The sequence below is a fragment of the Arvicanthis niloticus genome, chromosome 13 (assembly GCF_011762505.2).
Source record: "Arvicanthis niloticus isolate mArvNil1 chromosome 13, mArvNil1.pat.X, whole genome shotgun sequence".
NCBI lineage: Eukaryota > Metazoa > Chordata > Mammalia > Rodentia > Muridae > Arvicanthis > Arvicanthis niloticus.
The window spans coordinates 48,000,150-48,017,126 of NC_047670.1; the positions used below are offsets into that span (position 1 = coordinate 48,000,150).

At 48.0% G+C, this 16,977-nt stretch overlaps 1 protein-coding gene and 1 pseudogene across 3 annotated transcripts in view; one reads left to right on the plus strand and one right to left on the minus strand.

Moving 5' to 3' along the window:
- Positions 1–16,977, minus strand: part of Trappc9 (trafficking protein particle complex subunit 9) — a 458,815-nt gene that overhangs the window by 88,147 nt on the left and 353,691 nt on the right. For all 3 annotated transcript variants that reach the window (XM_076911449.1, XM_076911450.1, XM_076911451.1), the window contains one exon: positions 10,136–10,226. In XM_076911449.1, coding sequence (XP_076767564.1) covers positions 10,136–10,226 — 91 coding nt within the window. The remainder of the gene's footprint in view (positions 1–10,135; positions 10,227–16,977) is intronic.
- LOC117719452 (U2 spliceosomal RNA) lies at positions 16,672–16,821 on the plus strand (annotated as a pseudogene).

Sequence of the window (16,977 nt, forward strand, 5' to 3'; positions counted from 1 at the left end):
TGCCACCTTCCAGAAACCCCCTAGCAGCAGACAGTGAAGAGGCAGAGAAAGCTTGGGGGAAATGGTGCGGGTGGACAGAGAACACTCCAGATGTTCACCCAAATATTCATCCACCCACTCCTGAGCCCCAGCAGTATACATTCCCCTACTTGTTTCTCTCTCGGGTATTGTCTGCACAGCAGCTCAGCAGGGATCAGAAGTGACTAGGCTCTGTGAAAGCCCTCTGACTTGCAGAAGCAGCAATTCCAACTGTTCGCTGTCCCAGAGACATTCAGCACTTCTACTGACTGGGCAAAGCTGGCTCTGGGAAAGAGAAAGATGCTGCTACTAGGTCCCCAGGAGCCTCTGACCCAAGCTGGGCTTAATACCATAACATTCACCAGGTACCAGTACTAAATAGCTATCTTACATGGCTTACACCATTTCTTCTCAGTAGCATAAAGTAAGATCATGTCCACTTTACAGATTCAGAAACTGAGGCTTTTCAAGGTTAAGACTGCAAAAGAAAGACAGGATGCCACAGCTCTTCTTGGGCATCTATTGTGCCAGAAATAAGGGTGCTCTCTGTATCTTGGCCACCCCACCAGGATTATACACTGTCCCTCTTGGAAGGCGTAGAAACTCTTTTCAAGATGAGGGGTATATCCTCTGCTAAGATGGCACAGTGGCTGAAGCCTATTTAGCCATTTTTTTAGCTGTTGTCTCCAAGTTGCTGCCCGGGGATGAACTGCTAACCTTGGGCCCTGAGAGAAAGATGTCATCAGGAGCTGCCTGGGAAAGGTCAGGGGCTAACCCTTTGAAGTGTCCTGGCAGACTCAAGGTCTGGCTTCAAAGTAGCCAGGATGCCGGCACTCCTTCAAGGACCAGATTCTCTCTGGGTTCCCAGGATAAGGAAGGGCTGTTCCACAGGAGTTCCAGGTACCTCCGCCTATGTCAGCACATGCTGCTCCCCAGTCTTCTCTTTCTTAAGAGGTTAAGCATCAGAACTTCTGGTGCCCTCTTTAGCTGTGCTTCCTGCTCTGTAACATATTCCAAGTTCCAGAAGGAGAGCAGCAGCATAAGGCGTCATGAGGTCAAAAAAGCCTGCCTGATCTTCCCAACCCACTAGCACACTGTGCAAGGACACACACAAGCCTGCCTGATTTTCCCAGCCTACTAGCACACTGTGCACGGACCACACATTTCTAGGCTTCTGAAGATATAATAAGGACAACATGACATCTGGACTGTTCTCCTGGAGAATACCCAGTCACCACATAGTAGGCACACAGTGGCCTCCGGCCATTCTCTAGCACATATTCAGGGTTGCAAATGGCTCCAAACATCCTAGGAAAGGTACACCTGACTTGTTTACTCCACGAGAAAAGGCACAGACTCTGCTGCATCTTCTATGGAGGGAACGACTCTGTAAAGGTAGGTGTTTCTCAGGTACCTTTGGCCTCTCACCCTAAACAGCACCTAGCCTTCCTAGTCCCAGTCTCCCCCTGTGATGAAAAGAACCATCTTTCAGCACCACCAAGACAGGACCAGAGCCTAGACTTCTTCTGATCCCATAGCAAGAAAGAGGGTAAGGACTATGGGAAAGAGGGGACTGTGGTGCTGCTTCTGCTGGGGATTTCTTTTACCTGAAGTAAAATCAGGACACAGACCCTGTACCTTGAGGCCAATGCTGTTCCTGTTGCCTCATGCCAGGCCCAAGCAAAGAATGTGCACCTGAGTGAGCCAAGGTGATGGTGAGTGCAGTCCTACCACCCACAGGACCGATGAGGCTCCACCCTCCATCCATGCACCCCATCAGCAGGCACACTCTGAGGAGGCTCACTTCCCAAGCCTAGGGACTGTGTACCACTAGGATACCCACTAAGACAGCAGAAACTGTCCTTTTGTAAAGTCTAGACACAGCTCCATCAGGCCACTGCAGACCCCCAATCTCTCCTACATGGAGCGCCCAGGCTTAAGAACAAGCCAAATTCACTAAACAATGCCTGTAAGGGTAGAAGTGAGTCTGACATTTACTTCTGACTTTGAATCCTCAAGTCACCCTCTGGGTCTCAGGTCAAGACATTCACTCAAAGCTAGGGTCAGAGTCTAAGTCTGCTGCCTCTTGAGTTCACCACAGGATGACGGCAGTGGTACCAGAAGTCACAGAGAAGTGGACTCTTCTGGTCATGTCCCTAGACTCCTGCTCATGTGTTCTGTTTGCTCCTCCACTTCAGAAAAAAAAACTGGCTGGCTTGACCACTCACTTGATGTCCCTAGGGAGGGCAGCTCCCCCTTAACTGCATCTCTGGACTGATTGCTTTCCTCCCTCCCCGTGGAAGCCACATCCTGACACTTGATTGCACGATCATAAGGGAACAGCTTTAGGCTGTCAAGGAGCCTGGCTAAAGGGACTGGAAGGTGTGGATTTGATATCCTGGTGAGAAATTTTGGGACAAGCCCCACAACTGGCTGGGCATGTCAGGATGCCTATGGGTAACAGTGATGGAAAATGCCATCCCAGCCAAGTTATCTGAAGGCTCTGAGTAGCCTGCAGAACAGGGACCATCTGGCATAGTCACCAAGGAAGATATGGGCATCTTCCTCTAGTAAGTGAAGTGAGGAGGCAGGAATTGAACCTGGGCCTGTGCCCAGAGCATATCCTCCATAGATGCCCAACAGACTTTCAGAAGAGTTTAGAGACAGAAGAATCCACAAAAGCATGGTTGGCATGGCAGTGAGTATACATCCATGTGCAAGGCCTGGCCCCTGTGCTTACACAGATGCCCAGCCAGTGTGTGAGAACAGGGAAGAGCTTCACAGAGATACCGGAAATTCACAGCTTAGGAAAGTGGGGAGAGATGGGGGACAAAGCTGGCTGTGCTTCTGTGGAGAGGCTGTGTCTCTCTCACTGAGATTGTTTGCCTTCTTAGGATCCCACAGCACCTCTAGAAGCCAGGGGGAGCCTCACAAACCACCTTATCCGCTCCCATGTGTGCTTAGTAATCCTGGATTCTGATCATATGGCAGCAGGAGTAATAATTGCCCTCAGGACCCAAGGATGGCAGAATGGTTGGTATAGCCTGATCTGTCACAATCCTGTAGGACTGAAGATGGATATTTCTGTCAGACAATTCAAAGTCCACTAAGTATAGAAGTCAACATTGCAGAGGGGGTAGTGTGGGGTCCATGTAGAGAGCAGGGGGAGGGAGCGAAGAGCAGCCACATGGAACCTGGGAGTCTGTGGCACAGGTTGTGGTCTCAGATTCATCCTAGATGATGGGCTAATGAAGGCTCTGAGACCAGGAAGGGTCGTTAGTCCCACAGAGATGATTGTAGGAGAAGCTGGGGACAAGCCAACAAGACCAAAAAAAAAAAAAAAAAAAAAAAATCTTTCAACAGCAGATAGTTGAGAGAGTCGGCCATCTTAGATACCATGACTGAAGAAAGCATGGGGCAACTGGCACCAGCTAGCCAGCCGACTGCTGCCTTCCCTCTGGCCCTTTCATGTCGTGATAATTTTTTTCTCACTCACAGCTCCCAACTGCCCAGGCTCTGTGGGATTCTCAACTGTACATAGGCCGCATACACGGGCTTCCCAACCAGACCCTGCTTAGTGACCTCCTTGCTGATGGTCAGTGGATTCATGGCCCTCCCTGACGAGCTTCCTGACAGGACCTTCAGCACGCCAGACTTGTGTAAGAAGCTCCTCACCCAGCTGGCACCTGAGACTCTTTTCTTTGCTGTCCTTGCATGACACGTCTAAGAACAAGAGATTCCATTCTCTGGTACAGTGAGTCCAGCTGACCCGTGTGCAGACATCCCATCCAATTACCCTTATCTTTATCCATAGCCTATATTTTTTCCCCTGACTTCTCTACTACAAGGGTTTCAAAAGGTTGTGAAATCCACAGAGATAAATTTTTCTGCAAGGTGGAAATGCCAGGGGTTATTTTTTTCCTTTTTATCTTGTAAAGAAGTAATGGGAAAACTGAAATCTCGTTCGCTTATTTTTAGCATGTCATATATCTTGAGACCTGCTTTCTTATTTAAGAAACAGAACGCACCTAGGACAACATGACACAGGCTAGAGTCCTGGGTTTGATTCAAACTCTGTGGCTTACTGGTTGGGAAACAGAAGCATCCCAAGTTCTTATCTGAAATGAGAGTAGCTCACCTGGTCCACAGACCTGTAGGTAGGGGAATGCCAAGTAGTCAGTGTGGCCTGTAGAATGCAAAAAACACAAAAACACACAAAAAAAAAACCACAATCAAGTAGGTCATGTTTCTTGGAAAGTAAATATTGGCCACTGGGAAGGGTCTTGACTTAAACAAGAATGCCATTTACTTATATGTGGCCTGACCTGCCAGCTATGGGCAAAGGTACTCTACATCAACAGAGACCCACCTTCACTTGTGCTCCTTGCTGTGTGTAGATGCAAGGCAACGGGAGGCATATGAATGCTAGCATCCCAGGATGCTAGGAGCTCCAATGGCTCAGCAGTGAGGACAGGAGCTCTGGCTGGCTTTGAGTCACGTGAGACTTAAGAACTAAGAAACCCACAGAGACCTGGGTTTGATTTCTATCTATGCTAATTAGCACCAATGCAGACCAGCAGTCTCAGTTCCCTTGAGCTCTCTGTGACTAGGTGGCAGCAGGAGAAACTCAATGAGGGGCAGCCAGAAAAGCTATGATTGCAATTTAATCTGTCCCCACAGGATCTGACAGAGGGCTTGAGGAGTCTGCAATGCATAGACTGGGAGGGACAGCCCTGTATGTTCTGGTTTGCAGGAACATACAGCCTTTCACCCCAGGAAGGAGCTATATCATCATTCATTCATTCATTCATTCATTTGTGACTATGATGTACTGAAGGCTTATTGTGCTCATTCATTCAACAGAATGCATGTAGTTTTCATTCTCTGCTGTGGATTCATAGCGTATAAAAGCGACAAGGCAACAGTAAGGGCCAGTTGGTAGGAGCAGGATGGACAGAGGTGAGGAAAGGAGGTGTGTGACCAAGTCAGAGCTGCTGTAGTCCCTGTCCTACCCTTCTCTGTGTGAACATGACCATACAAGATTCCTGAGCTAAGAGTGGGCAGGAGGGTGGGGATGGCAACAGGACCAGGATTTCATGAAACAGGGCTGGCGAACTGGAAATTACACCAGAGATCACAAAAACTAAGAAAGTGCCCAGCACTCCTGGGTCCCAGATTCTATATGGTGCTGGCTGTACTGGCTGGTTTTGTGTGTCAACTTGACACAAGCCAGAGTAATCAGAGAGAAAGGAACCTCAGCTGAGGAAATGCCTCCATGAGATCCAGCTGTAATGCATTTTCTCAATTAGTGATCTTAGTGATCAGGGGTGAGGGCCCAGGGGGAGGGCCCAGCCCATGGTGGGTGGTGCCATCCCTGGGCATATGGTCTTGGGTTCTACAAGAAAGCAGACCAAGCAAGCCAGGGGAAGCAAGCCAGTAAGCAGCACTGCTCCATGGCCTTTGCATCAGCTCCTGCCTCCAGGTTCCTGTACTGTTTGAGTTCCTGTCCTGACTTCCTTTGGTGATGGACAGTGACATGGAAGTGTAAGCCAAATAAACCCTTACCTCTCCAACTTGCTTTTGGTCATGGTTATTCACTGCAGCAGTAGGAACCCTACCTAAGGTACTGATTAAATGCAGAGCACCTTTGAAGGGGGACACATTGAAGGCTCCACAGCCACTTTCAGGTGCTCTGTTCCCAAGGAGGCTTATGAGTTCTGTGGGTGTCCATGGGGTCCATGGTCATCCCCGGTAGACTGCTACTTCCATTGCAGTATGCTGACTGGGGAACCAGCTCCAGCTCTGCCTCTTTTTGCTGCTTCCAGAACACTTTGTGCCCACCTCCAGGCTAGCACACAACAGGATGTGGTCAAACAATTTGAGGACCTACCTGGGTCTCCTACCCCTCAGCAGAAAGATGTCTCCTAGGCAGGGATGGGTTCCCAGCATGCATGGAAGTACCTACTATAGAGCAATGCTTAGTAGGTTTTGATTGAAGGACTAGAAAATTCCATCAACCCACACAGCCCTGATCTACATGACCTAAAGCAGAACATACCCCACCTCCCCAGTCCATTACTATTTGTCCGATGGAATAGTAATGATGACCCTGGGGACCTGTGCAAGTCTTAAGAAACACATGTGACAAAGATCTGGCCTGTTCTCAGCAAATGTGAGGGAGTCACATGTTCTTAGAAATAAGGCAGGGCAGTGTCTCCCCAGGGTCTGCTATTACCTAGACTGGCACTATCTATTCCTGTTCCTAGTTGCTGCCCTCAGGGTAGAGCTAAGAGCTCAGGACACATGTGTATCTGTATGAAGACTGTCTGAATACAGAGAACTGGAAATACCCACTTTGCAATGCAATGCATCCCTGATCTGTATTCACTGCAGGCCCAGAGAGACGGCACAGACCAATCACTGCAAAATCTCAGAAGACACAGAGAGTTCTACAGAGAAAAGAATTGGTGGAGGGAGGAGGTAGTGGGTAGCACAGCAGTGGGACATTCCAATCAGTGTGGCAAACAGCTTAGCCCATTAGTCACCACCACTGGGTATCTATGGAAATGCCTAGATGGTCTTCAGAATAGACAGCCAGACGGCACACTGTTTTCTACAAGGGGCTGATGGGCCCATCCCTCCTCCTTCTCTTTCCTTCACAAAGGACCAGATTAATCTGTATAAGCAGACAGACAGACAGACACACACACACACACACACACACACACAGGGGGGAGGGTGAGGAGACAGAGATGAAGACAGAGATGGAGAGGGAGACAGAGAAGGAGAGAGAAAGGGAGAGGGAGACTGAGACGGAGACGGAGACGAAAAGAGCCAGGGCACTAACAGACTAAGACAGAAAACATCTTGGAAACAACAGTCTCCTCCTGGATTCAGTGCCCTGTTGTGAGTCCGGCCCAGCCTGTGGCCTGGCTTTCCCTGAGTCTTACTTTACTGCAGATCCTCTGCAGATAGAGCACTGCAGCCCAGGTCCACAGCTAGCACACACCAGGATGTGGGCAAATAGTGACATCTACATTCCACCTCCTTTTGTCTACAGCCAAGACAGGAAGAGCAAGTCTCCCCCCAAGGAATAGCATCTCCCTGCTTGGGGGAGTCAGGTGGCCTCTCTCCTCTGGGATGACAGCATTCCTCCCACACAGAGGAGTTGGTCCCTTGGCATTACAGATGAGGAAACTGAGGCACAGAGAACCTGACCAATAGCCCAATCCATGTATTGCTTACTACTGGGGAAGTAACAGAGCCAGTATGAAAACCCCATGTTTCCTGGCTTTGTGCTAACACCACGCCTGCCTGCGTCTGACACTGTTGTCACCAGTATAGACAGATGTTGATGGCTTGGCTTTGCTCTCTGCCAAGACCCTCTAAAGCACCAGCAACTTCTGGAGATCCACATCAAACCCGTAGCTCTCCAAAACAGAAAAGGATCAGGGTAAACACTGGGCCACATAACATCTATTATGGAAAAAAACCCACAAAACAAAAAAAACAACATTTCGAGAGATCTCCATGTTCACCAACAGAACAAGTATTAAATTATCTTCTCTCCGTTTGATGAATGGCTTGGCCTTTAACAATATGTGTAAGGCTTGTTTATAATGTGGGAACTGTTTGTGTTTTTGTCAAGCTTGAAAAAGGATAAGAAGGTACAATAATGGCATAGTCATTTATATAAACAAAATTAAAACCAGAGAATCACAAAATGACTTGGAAATGTACAAAACTAAAATAGAGGTTGTTTGGGGATAGGAAAGGGCTCACTCCTCTTTATCTAACTTTCCTGAATCTGCATTGTAGTTTGAGAATAGATGACATTCACAAAGTAACACCATCAGAAGATCAAGACTTGGGGAAAGGGGCTGGGTTGATTGAGACCTGCTCCCTCTCAGCAGCAGTTCAGAGCCAGGTGAGACAGGCCAGACTCTGGCCACGCCTTATGCAGTTCCTCCCTACAAAGGGAGATGCCGGTGTGCAGAGACACTAGAGCTCACCACAGTCTTCACTCCTTGCCAAGCAGCTGAAATACACACTGGGAAACCAGTTACTTCAGAACAACAGCCTGTTTCTTTTAAAGTGACCATGGGAATCCTTTCTAAGAACTTTCACTGCTCAGGCCTGGAACAGCCTGAATGGTCTGACCCTACCCCCTAAGGAAGCCATGCTGGATCTTGAGGGTCTAAGAGAGCTGGGATCACCCCCAGGACTCTGGTTATAGGTCTCAGCTAGCTGGCTCTACACATAAGATGCTCTGTACAGATGACAGATACATCAGGAGATAAATGGACTGAAACTGGGATGAAGACACTTCCCCATCGTATGTCACTGGCAGCCTGGAAGGCAAACACATGGAGCCGTATGACCAGTTGTGAGGAAGGTAGATGATAGTGGGTTTCTCTTTTCTTCCATCACACAGCCTGGTGGTCTAAGCCCACTTGGGTTTTCCAAGATTAAAGATGCATCAACTCTACCAATGGCTTACCCCTCCAAGACCAGGAATATCACCCCCCCACCACCATGATTCCATCTGACTCCTCTCCTCAAAAACAACCCCTGCAGGCCTCAGCTCAGACACATTTGAGTCTTAGCATAACTTCTAAAAGCCATATATTTTTCTAGATAAATGTCAGTACACATGTATCTGTCCACACACTGGTGGGCATGTGATACATGCTCAAAATGGCCAACCCAGACCTCAACTTCTAAGAAGAACAGGACTAGCCTATGATAGATTGAAGCACAAAGCAGAAGGGGCTTGACCATCTCCCAGGAACCCTCCTGGGGTTCTGCTATGATCACAGTTCATAGCAGGCACTGCAGCAAGTAAAAGCTCTTTCTCTCAAGAGTTCCTCTAGAGTAACAGGATGTAGGAATGGAAGACTTATTTCAATTTTATTGGTTGGCTTATAAAATCTAGCTTAAGCCTTAATATAATGACAGAAACAGATTATGAGATGGACCGCTGTGGTTCTGAACCCTCAACCTCTATTTCCAACATGCCTCACACAGAAAGCATGGTTATGACACACCATTCAAGCCAACTGAGCTGCCCAGCAACTCAATGAAGTAAAATTGTAAGGTTCTATATACTAGTGAACAGGCTTTCGGGGCACAGTGACATACCCCAGCATCATAATGATATGACAGCCACCTAATGAAACTGTCATTGGGTTTCTAATGTATTGCTTTTCAGACAATAGTTTTAATAATGGCACTTTGACCTTCCTTCCAATTATGAAGAAAGTGTCACATGCAACTGGCTAACCTCTTCCCTGAACCATGCACAATGCCCAACACAGCACCCTCAATATCTCCAAGGAAGAGCACTGAAAGATGGTTGTTCTTGGGCCACACTGAATCACCGGTTGTGGGGAATGTGGCCCTCTAACCCTCTAACCCTCTAACCCTACTAAGCAGGCCTTCTTCTGACTTCTGACCTCTTTGCTTACTCTTCCACTGACTTCTAAGGACACTGATTGCCTGGAGAGTCTCCCATAGCATCCCCAGGACGTGGGTGGTCCTACAATGATGTTAGGAAGAGTCTAAGATTGGGGGATCTATTGAATAGAGATAAAGAAGAAAAAGATTACACATGACTGTTTACAGCTGTTCCCAATAGACAATCTGAACAGATCACTTCCAGACTGCAAGACAACTCTCACCACAACCAAGACTCAGATATCTGTCGCAAGTTACCTTTGAGTATGACTTAAAAAGACTTGAGAATGGACAGTGTCCAGGGGTGTAGAGGAACACAAAGGCCCATCAGCAGGGTGTTGAGTAATGGTGGCCTCTTGTGGCATGAGTACCAGGATGAGATAAGGAGTTCACCAAATACACTGTCTACACCCCAGCACAGGAGGTTGTAAAGCTTGGCCCAGGGACATGATACCACTCCACATGGCTAAGGGCTACAAACATTTCCACACTCGACTGCCATTTGAGAGGAGAGTATGGTGAGACCTACCTGAGTACTGAGCCGCCTGCCTGCAGAGGCAGCACACAGTGAGGTGAACTCCTTTCTCACGGTTTCCCATGGTGGTCATTATTGTGCCCTCCTGCCCACCCACCCAGAAGCAAGAGGTGGCATGGTACTCACCCCACTGCAGAGGAGCCAGCTGCAGGTGTTCCAGGATGAGCTGGTTCAGGAGGCCCTCCACGCTCGCCTCGCCACTGCGCTTCAGAGATGGGTAAGCCTCAGTCAAGGAAAATTTAGCTCCTGCTGAGCCCCAGGACTGGAGGAGATAGGGAAAACCCTAGACAGATACGCCCCCAGATGAGAACAGTCTTAAGTAGATCATCCCTGTGCTTGAGTGGTAGTCTACCGAACGGTGAAGGTCAACTGAGAATGGGGAAAGTGGGGACACAAAAGCACAGTGGGCATCTCTTCCTTCATCTCTAAATCCATTCAAGTGGGTGACTGTTCTAGAAGGAAGGAAGAGCTGCTGGGATGCCAACAATGGCTTTTGCTGGTGGAAATAAAGCAAAATTTTAGGTTATTTTTCCTTAATAAAACATGCAGACTACGGTTGTGTGTTCAGGATGAGTATGTACTTCTGGACACGTACTGGGTTCACGCTCATTTTGTGTTTGCTGTGTTATACATCTCGATGTAATTACATATGTTATTGTGAACAGGATCTCTCAAGTGAGTTCATAATCAAGGAAGTCATAACGTCTCTCAGCAAGTATCCGTGGATGAAGAAGTCATGGCTTGGAAGTGCAGACAGCAGGCAGACACGGAGAGCTGCTGTGAGGGCCCAGTGCAGTTCACAGCAGAGCTGCAAGCCTCCTGCCTTTCTTCTCCCACAAAACCAGAGTCACCAAATACAAGCAAGAAGCAAGTAGGGAAATTGAGTCCTGACATTTGCCAATAGCTGTAAACAGAAGGATAGGCCACTTCCTATGTCCATCTGGCGAGTCCATTCTGTTTAACAAAAATGTCCCTTGTCCCAAGTGGGACAAGGCAGTCACAGTGGCAGGGAGGCACTGGGGACAGAGGTGCCAGGAAAGGGCTTGACACTGAATATACCTGGTGAAGATGAAAAGTAATAAACTGGCACTCAGCATGTGCCAACCTGAGGACAGTGGTGGGGGGACATCTTGTAAGCAGGGAATCGAAGGGGCAGAGGCAGGGGGCTGAGAAGGGGCAGGGCCAGTAAGGGAAAGGAGCTCATGTTGTTCCTAGGTCTCAGGCCAACACATCTCTGAAGACAGCAGCCCCACCAGGCATCTAGGGAAAGCAACACAGACCAGGGATGCCCAGAAATTGTGGATGAACCACAGCAAGGCTTTGCTCAGCATTGGCTGAGATGGTGCCAGACAGGCCTCCATGATGGCCAGGGAGCCTTGCCTACACCTAAGTCTGAGCAGACTTAGTACTAAGTCGCTTTAGATTTCTCAAGCTCCCTAGTACCACAAGCACTGACTCTTCCTATGCTGCACCTTGCTTCTTCCCATTTCGTTCCTTCATCTTCTCTTTGATCCCACCTCGTCTAGGAAATGCTTCTAAGCCATCTCTATCTAGAAGGCTCTCCTGTGTCCTCTTTCAAGACACTACATATGGCAGCTTCACCACCAGTGTGTGAGCCCCAGGGGGCCCACAACAGTCCCAGGCTCTATCAGCTGCCCCATCAACAGCATGACAAGAGAATGAAATTGAGCAAGCAAGCACCACAGGTAAGCAGCACAGAGCCATGCTTTACCCTGGGTGAATCCCAGAGTCCTCTCCTGAGATCAGTCCAGCTTTGAGTCTTTGAATTCTGCCACTGCCTCCCATGAATTCTGAACAACTGACAAAACAAACAAACAAACAAAATGAATGCCCTGAGTTGTCTCCATTATCTGCAGCCTGAGGCCAAGTACAGTTCCGGAGGAGGAGCTAGTCCAAGAACGCACTACTAAACATGCTTGTTGTCAGTACGGTTCTGCTTCCCTCTGCTATGGGGAGTCCCTTCTCTGCCTTGCTCCAGTGAGTGAGCCACTGCTTTATGACTCTACCTCCTGAAGGATCCCCATCTCCCAGCACTGCTTAGCAAAAGTTTCTTCCATACATAACTCTCCCATAAGGAGATCCCTCTGCATGCTCTCTCTCTCTCCATCTCATTACCACCCAGGGCATGTTTGCTGAAGTGCTGTTATTATTATCGGTGAGCACTTGGCAATGCACTGTCAATCCTCTTGTTTGGTCCTGGGAGTGAGGATCCTCCTGTTAGTTCAACAAGGAGGGATAGGGCAGGCCACTAGGGATACTGAGTTAAGACTGTAACCCAAGTCTTGGAGGTCACAGGTATGCAAGAGAGACATGGTCTTGCAAACAGAAAGCACTGACCTCCAGCAATCCTAGTACTGGCCACATGGTTGACCTCACTGAGCAAAAGCCAGGGTGTAAACAAAAAAAAAAAAAAAGATGTATGCCGTGTTCCTGACTGGGCTGCTCACAGTGCCAAAAGGTAGAAATGTCCCGAGTGGGTGCCCACTCTTAGATGACTGAATATAAATGCGGTTCCTCTGCATAATCAAATGCCATTTGGCTTTCAAAGAAAGGAAGCTTGACACATTACATGTCTGACCCTTGAAGACATCAAAGAGAAGCCAGACACAAAAGGACAAACAGGGTCCCTAGTAGAGTACAGACATACAAGTACAGATATACACAACAACAGGCAGAAGTAACGCCTGGCTGCTGGGGATGGGGTTAAGGGACAGGGAGTTTAGGTTCTTGGTCTGGTTTCAACTGGAGACCGTGAAAAGCTCCCAAGATGCATGGGGGAGGGGGGTGGCTGCGGCACCGAGCTGTAGGCTTCACCACGGTTAAGATGGTAAATTAAAGATAAATAAAAACATGCTGACGGAAGGAAGGGACTCTGTAATTAAGGAAAGGAGCTAAGAAGATGAGGGGCTGAAGCCAGGTGCAGAGACTGGGAACTTGCCCAGCGGAAGGGACATCTGAGCCAAGTCTCTGGAAGGAACCGGAGGGACACTGGGAGAGGGAGGGGCCCAGAAGCAGAGGCATGAACCCAAAAAGCAACGGAAGAGAGAACTTTCCACCAGACAGTCGAAACTGAAGCTCCCCTTCTCGGGAGAGGCTCGGGAAGCACTTGGGAAGCGGTCATTGCTGGCTCCAAGGACACTGAGGTCACTGCACACAACTCAGTGGCTCTGAGGGGGCATTGTTCTTCCTGGAGTAGCCCACTGCCAAGTCAATTTTCTCTAGCTACCCCAAGCTGCTCTAACCAACAGTTTGGCTGATGGTGCCACCACTACAGAGCCCCTTTTGCAGGCCCCAGCAGGAATGTGATTTTTCCAGCCATACAATGTGACTACAGAAGCCAGATGCATCCCTGTGACCACTTACCTCCAACCCAGGCATGGTGGCACACCCTTGTCTGTAATGTCAGCACTTGGGAATCTGAGGCAGGAAGTTCAAGAATTCTTCCATGCCTGACTGGGCTATTCAGTGAGACCCTGGCTCAGAAAGAAAAACAAAAAAAAAAAAAAAAAACAACCAACCAAAGAGCAAAACGAAAAAGAGCTCTCCAGTTCCTTAGATCCTGACCAAATCCCTGCTAGGTGTGCTGTGGTTCACTCTAAACAGACAGGAGTTGATGATGTGCACATAGGGCTGGCAGAAAGAGCATAGCAACAGCTTTTGGGTTGGGCTCATGGCTCATCAAGTCCTAGAGGAAGAAGTACTCAGAGACAATGGGGGCCCAGTGAGTATCAATGGGAAAGGACACTGGTTAGAGCTACAATAAGGGTGTTACCCATTCCTTCTAATTAGGTGTATGAAGTGCTTCTACTGGAAGAACCAGAAGCCAGTGAGTTCAGCAATTCATTTCTAGGCTGCTTAGTGATGGCACAGTGGCCATGGTAAGCCATTCTGCTCTGTCACCCTGAGCTGTCGCCATGTACATCTACAGAAAGGAAAATGACTTGCTTGGGAGCACAGATGTATGCACTAGCCAAAGCCAAAGCTGAAAGGCATGCTTTCTGCTTAGGCAAAGCACAGGTGTGCATCTCACAGTCCTGCAGTGTGCGTGGGTGCCTGCGTGCATGCGTGCGTGCATGTGCGTGTGTGTTTATGAAGGCAAAAGTGCTATGTTAGCAAATAAGGCTGGTTGGTGCTCATTTCTGAGAGCAGTTCTGAAAGTTTACATAGGGGAGAAGACGAAGGAGGTCCTTGTGGGAGGAGGGGAAGGGACAAGGTATGTGGTAAACCAACTACTTTCCAGAAGTCTCTAACCATGTGCACCTATTTAAACCAAGGTAGTAGTTATGTTAGTGGGCTGCATTAGAATGAGAGTTGGTATGTGGACAAACCTTGGTCTCACAGTGTCCTATTCCAGTGTGAAAGGAGGGAACCTCGACTGCAGAACTTTCAAACATTTGTGGGTTGTTTCTATTTTTTTATGCTCACTTTTGTGTTTGGTTTTTTTCTGCTTCCCTTCATGATTCATCCCAAGGTTTATATTCAATTACATGAGATCGAAACCTCATAAGGTGGAACATTTCTTGTTAAAAACTTGTACCAGGGTCTCAAGGCGGGCAGCAGCAGTGTCCCCGGCACACAGGCAGAGCCCATTCTCCTGATAAACTAGGATGGAAGCAGAGGAGCAAGAAAGACCGTGCCACTAGCCTCCAGAAGCTATTCTTCCTACTAAATTCTGAATTCATTTACTTTCAGATATGACCCACAAAGGGTATAGGTGGGCTAATGAAGCTTGACTCACTGTGTGAGCAGCCTCTCCCTTGCAGCCCAAAAGCTGCCTGGTACCTGAGCCTGAATCTGCCAGTGGCCAAGCTGTCAGCCAAGGTACCTGCCTGTGACGCAACACTGTAGTACAGATGGTAGAAGCTAATTCTTAATATGCACGTCTTGGCATTTGGGGTGAAAGATAAATTATGATGGTGACAGAAATTGCTATTGCTCTTGTAGAGAAATTTCCAAAATGAATCCTATGGGAGGGGCCCAAAGGTGAGCGTTCATCACATCAGAACATGCTAGCTGTGGACAGGAGCTATCATTTCATTGCTTTTCATATGTGTATATAGTGTGTTGATCTGGTATTTTTCTTTTGTTTTGTGCTCCTTTTTATTTAAGAAACGAACTTACTCTGCAGTCTAGTCTAGCTCTGTAGCCAAGGCTGACCTTACGGTCATGGCAATCCTCCTGCTTCAGCCTTCCAAGTCCTGGGATTACAATGGAAGTCACTATGTATTTCCATTTCATACATTTAAAAGAACAGTGCCCCCCACACACCAAAAAAACCCCAAAACAAACAAACAAAAAGACCCATAGGCCTGTAGAGGAAACAGAAATGCTTTGGTGTAAGCAGGGTAACCCCGGAGCCTTCAATCTTCACACTGTTTTACACACTCCTAGACAGGTCATGTGAATGCTTCACTGTAAACCTGGAACCCAGGTATCAAAGCCTCTGCTCTAATGTAAAGGACACTGCTGCCCACAGGCTGGGTACTATCAGAGCCTGCAAACAGCTGAGACAGCATCCTGACTAGGGAAAAGCCCAGCATAGAGCTCTCCGTGGTGCTGAAGCATGTCTGATTTGCTGTCACAGGCAATCCCCCATGCCTACTTAAAGCGGCTTTCTCCAAACCCTGGGGTGTTAAGACTTCCCTGTAAACCTTCCAGAAGAGGCGTGTGTTTCACGAGCCAGGTGGCCCTCTCCAGTAACACACAGTCATTCATAGACTATGGCAGGTTCAAATGCATTTTATATTGGGTAAGGTGGTTATAGTCACTATGTTGGGACAGCCAGAGGAGGAAGAGTTGGATTTTTTTAGAGTGTGGTAGACACAGAAGTTGTTTCAGATCCCATACCTCTAGGAGATGGGTGAAGCACTCACCAGGAAAATGTGGTGGAAAGTGATAGGCAGCGGGGAGTAAGAGTGAGGGCAGGAAGCAACACATTACTTGGACAGCACACATATGTATGTATCATCCTTCCCTTGCTCGTAGCCACCATGACTCAGGGCATGTGCCCTATCTCATGTACCAGCTCTGGGTGGAGAGTCTCAGGTGCAAGGATGCAGACCATCCCTACCAGAACTCAAGAAAACTAGCAAATTATCATAGAGGGAGATTATACTAATGGAGAGACTCCTGCAAATGATAAGCAAGCCTCTTGCTTGACTTTCTAATTTACAGCACTCATTTCTAAAAACCGATCCATTTTTCTCATCTTGGTGAGTGCCCTGCCATCTTGGTAGAGCTTTCCTTGCCCAACTGGACAGAAAACACCCACAGTGCTCATGCTGTCCAAGGAGAGGTCCAGAGAGGACTGCAACTGACTCACTACAGCAAGTCCTGTTTGGTTAGGAAGATTCTAGAGCTCTATGAAGAAGAGATGGTGAAATAAATGGAGGACAGGCAGGTGTCCATGTTTGCCCAAGGAATGTGGCCATCTCCACAGTTGCTCTGAGCAGTGTGGTTAGTGGGAAGGCAGAAAGGGAGGCCTGGACATGACTCCTGGATGGAGCTGAAAGCGTAGTGCAGAAGGAAGCCCAAGTCCCAACTGGCCATGGCTGGGAGACCTTTGAGCAGCTGAAACTCATGGGCCTTGTTTTTCTCATCAGTAGCCCAAGGTAGAAAACTACATCAGAGAGCTATTGCAAAAATCGGCTAGGGCTTCTGGCTACGATCAAGTACAGTATTTGTTCTTATCACTTTAATATCTGACATGCCTTCTATCTGAGAAATGAATGGATTTTTGGAGCTACACGCTAACTTGGTATCACAGCACTTGTAGGAGTAGCGTAGCCCTTTATTGGGAAGGGGCGCCAAATAAACAATCTATGTAAATAAACCTGACCAAAACCTGGCATCTAGTGAGTGCTAAGAGTACACAGACTGTGTGCATGTTCAACACACACAGTCCTTTTCAAGTAATTCTAAGGCACAGACAGACATATTAAGGTTGG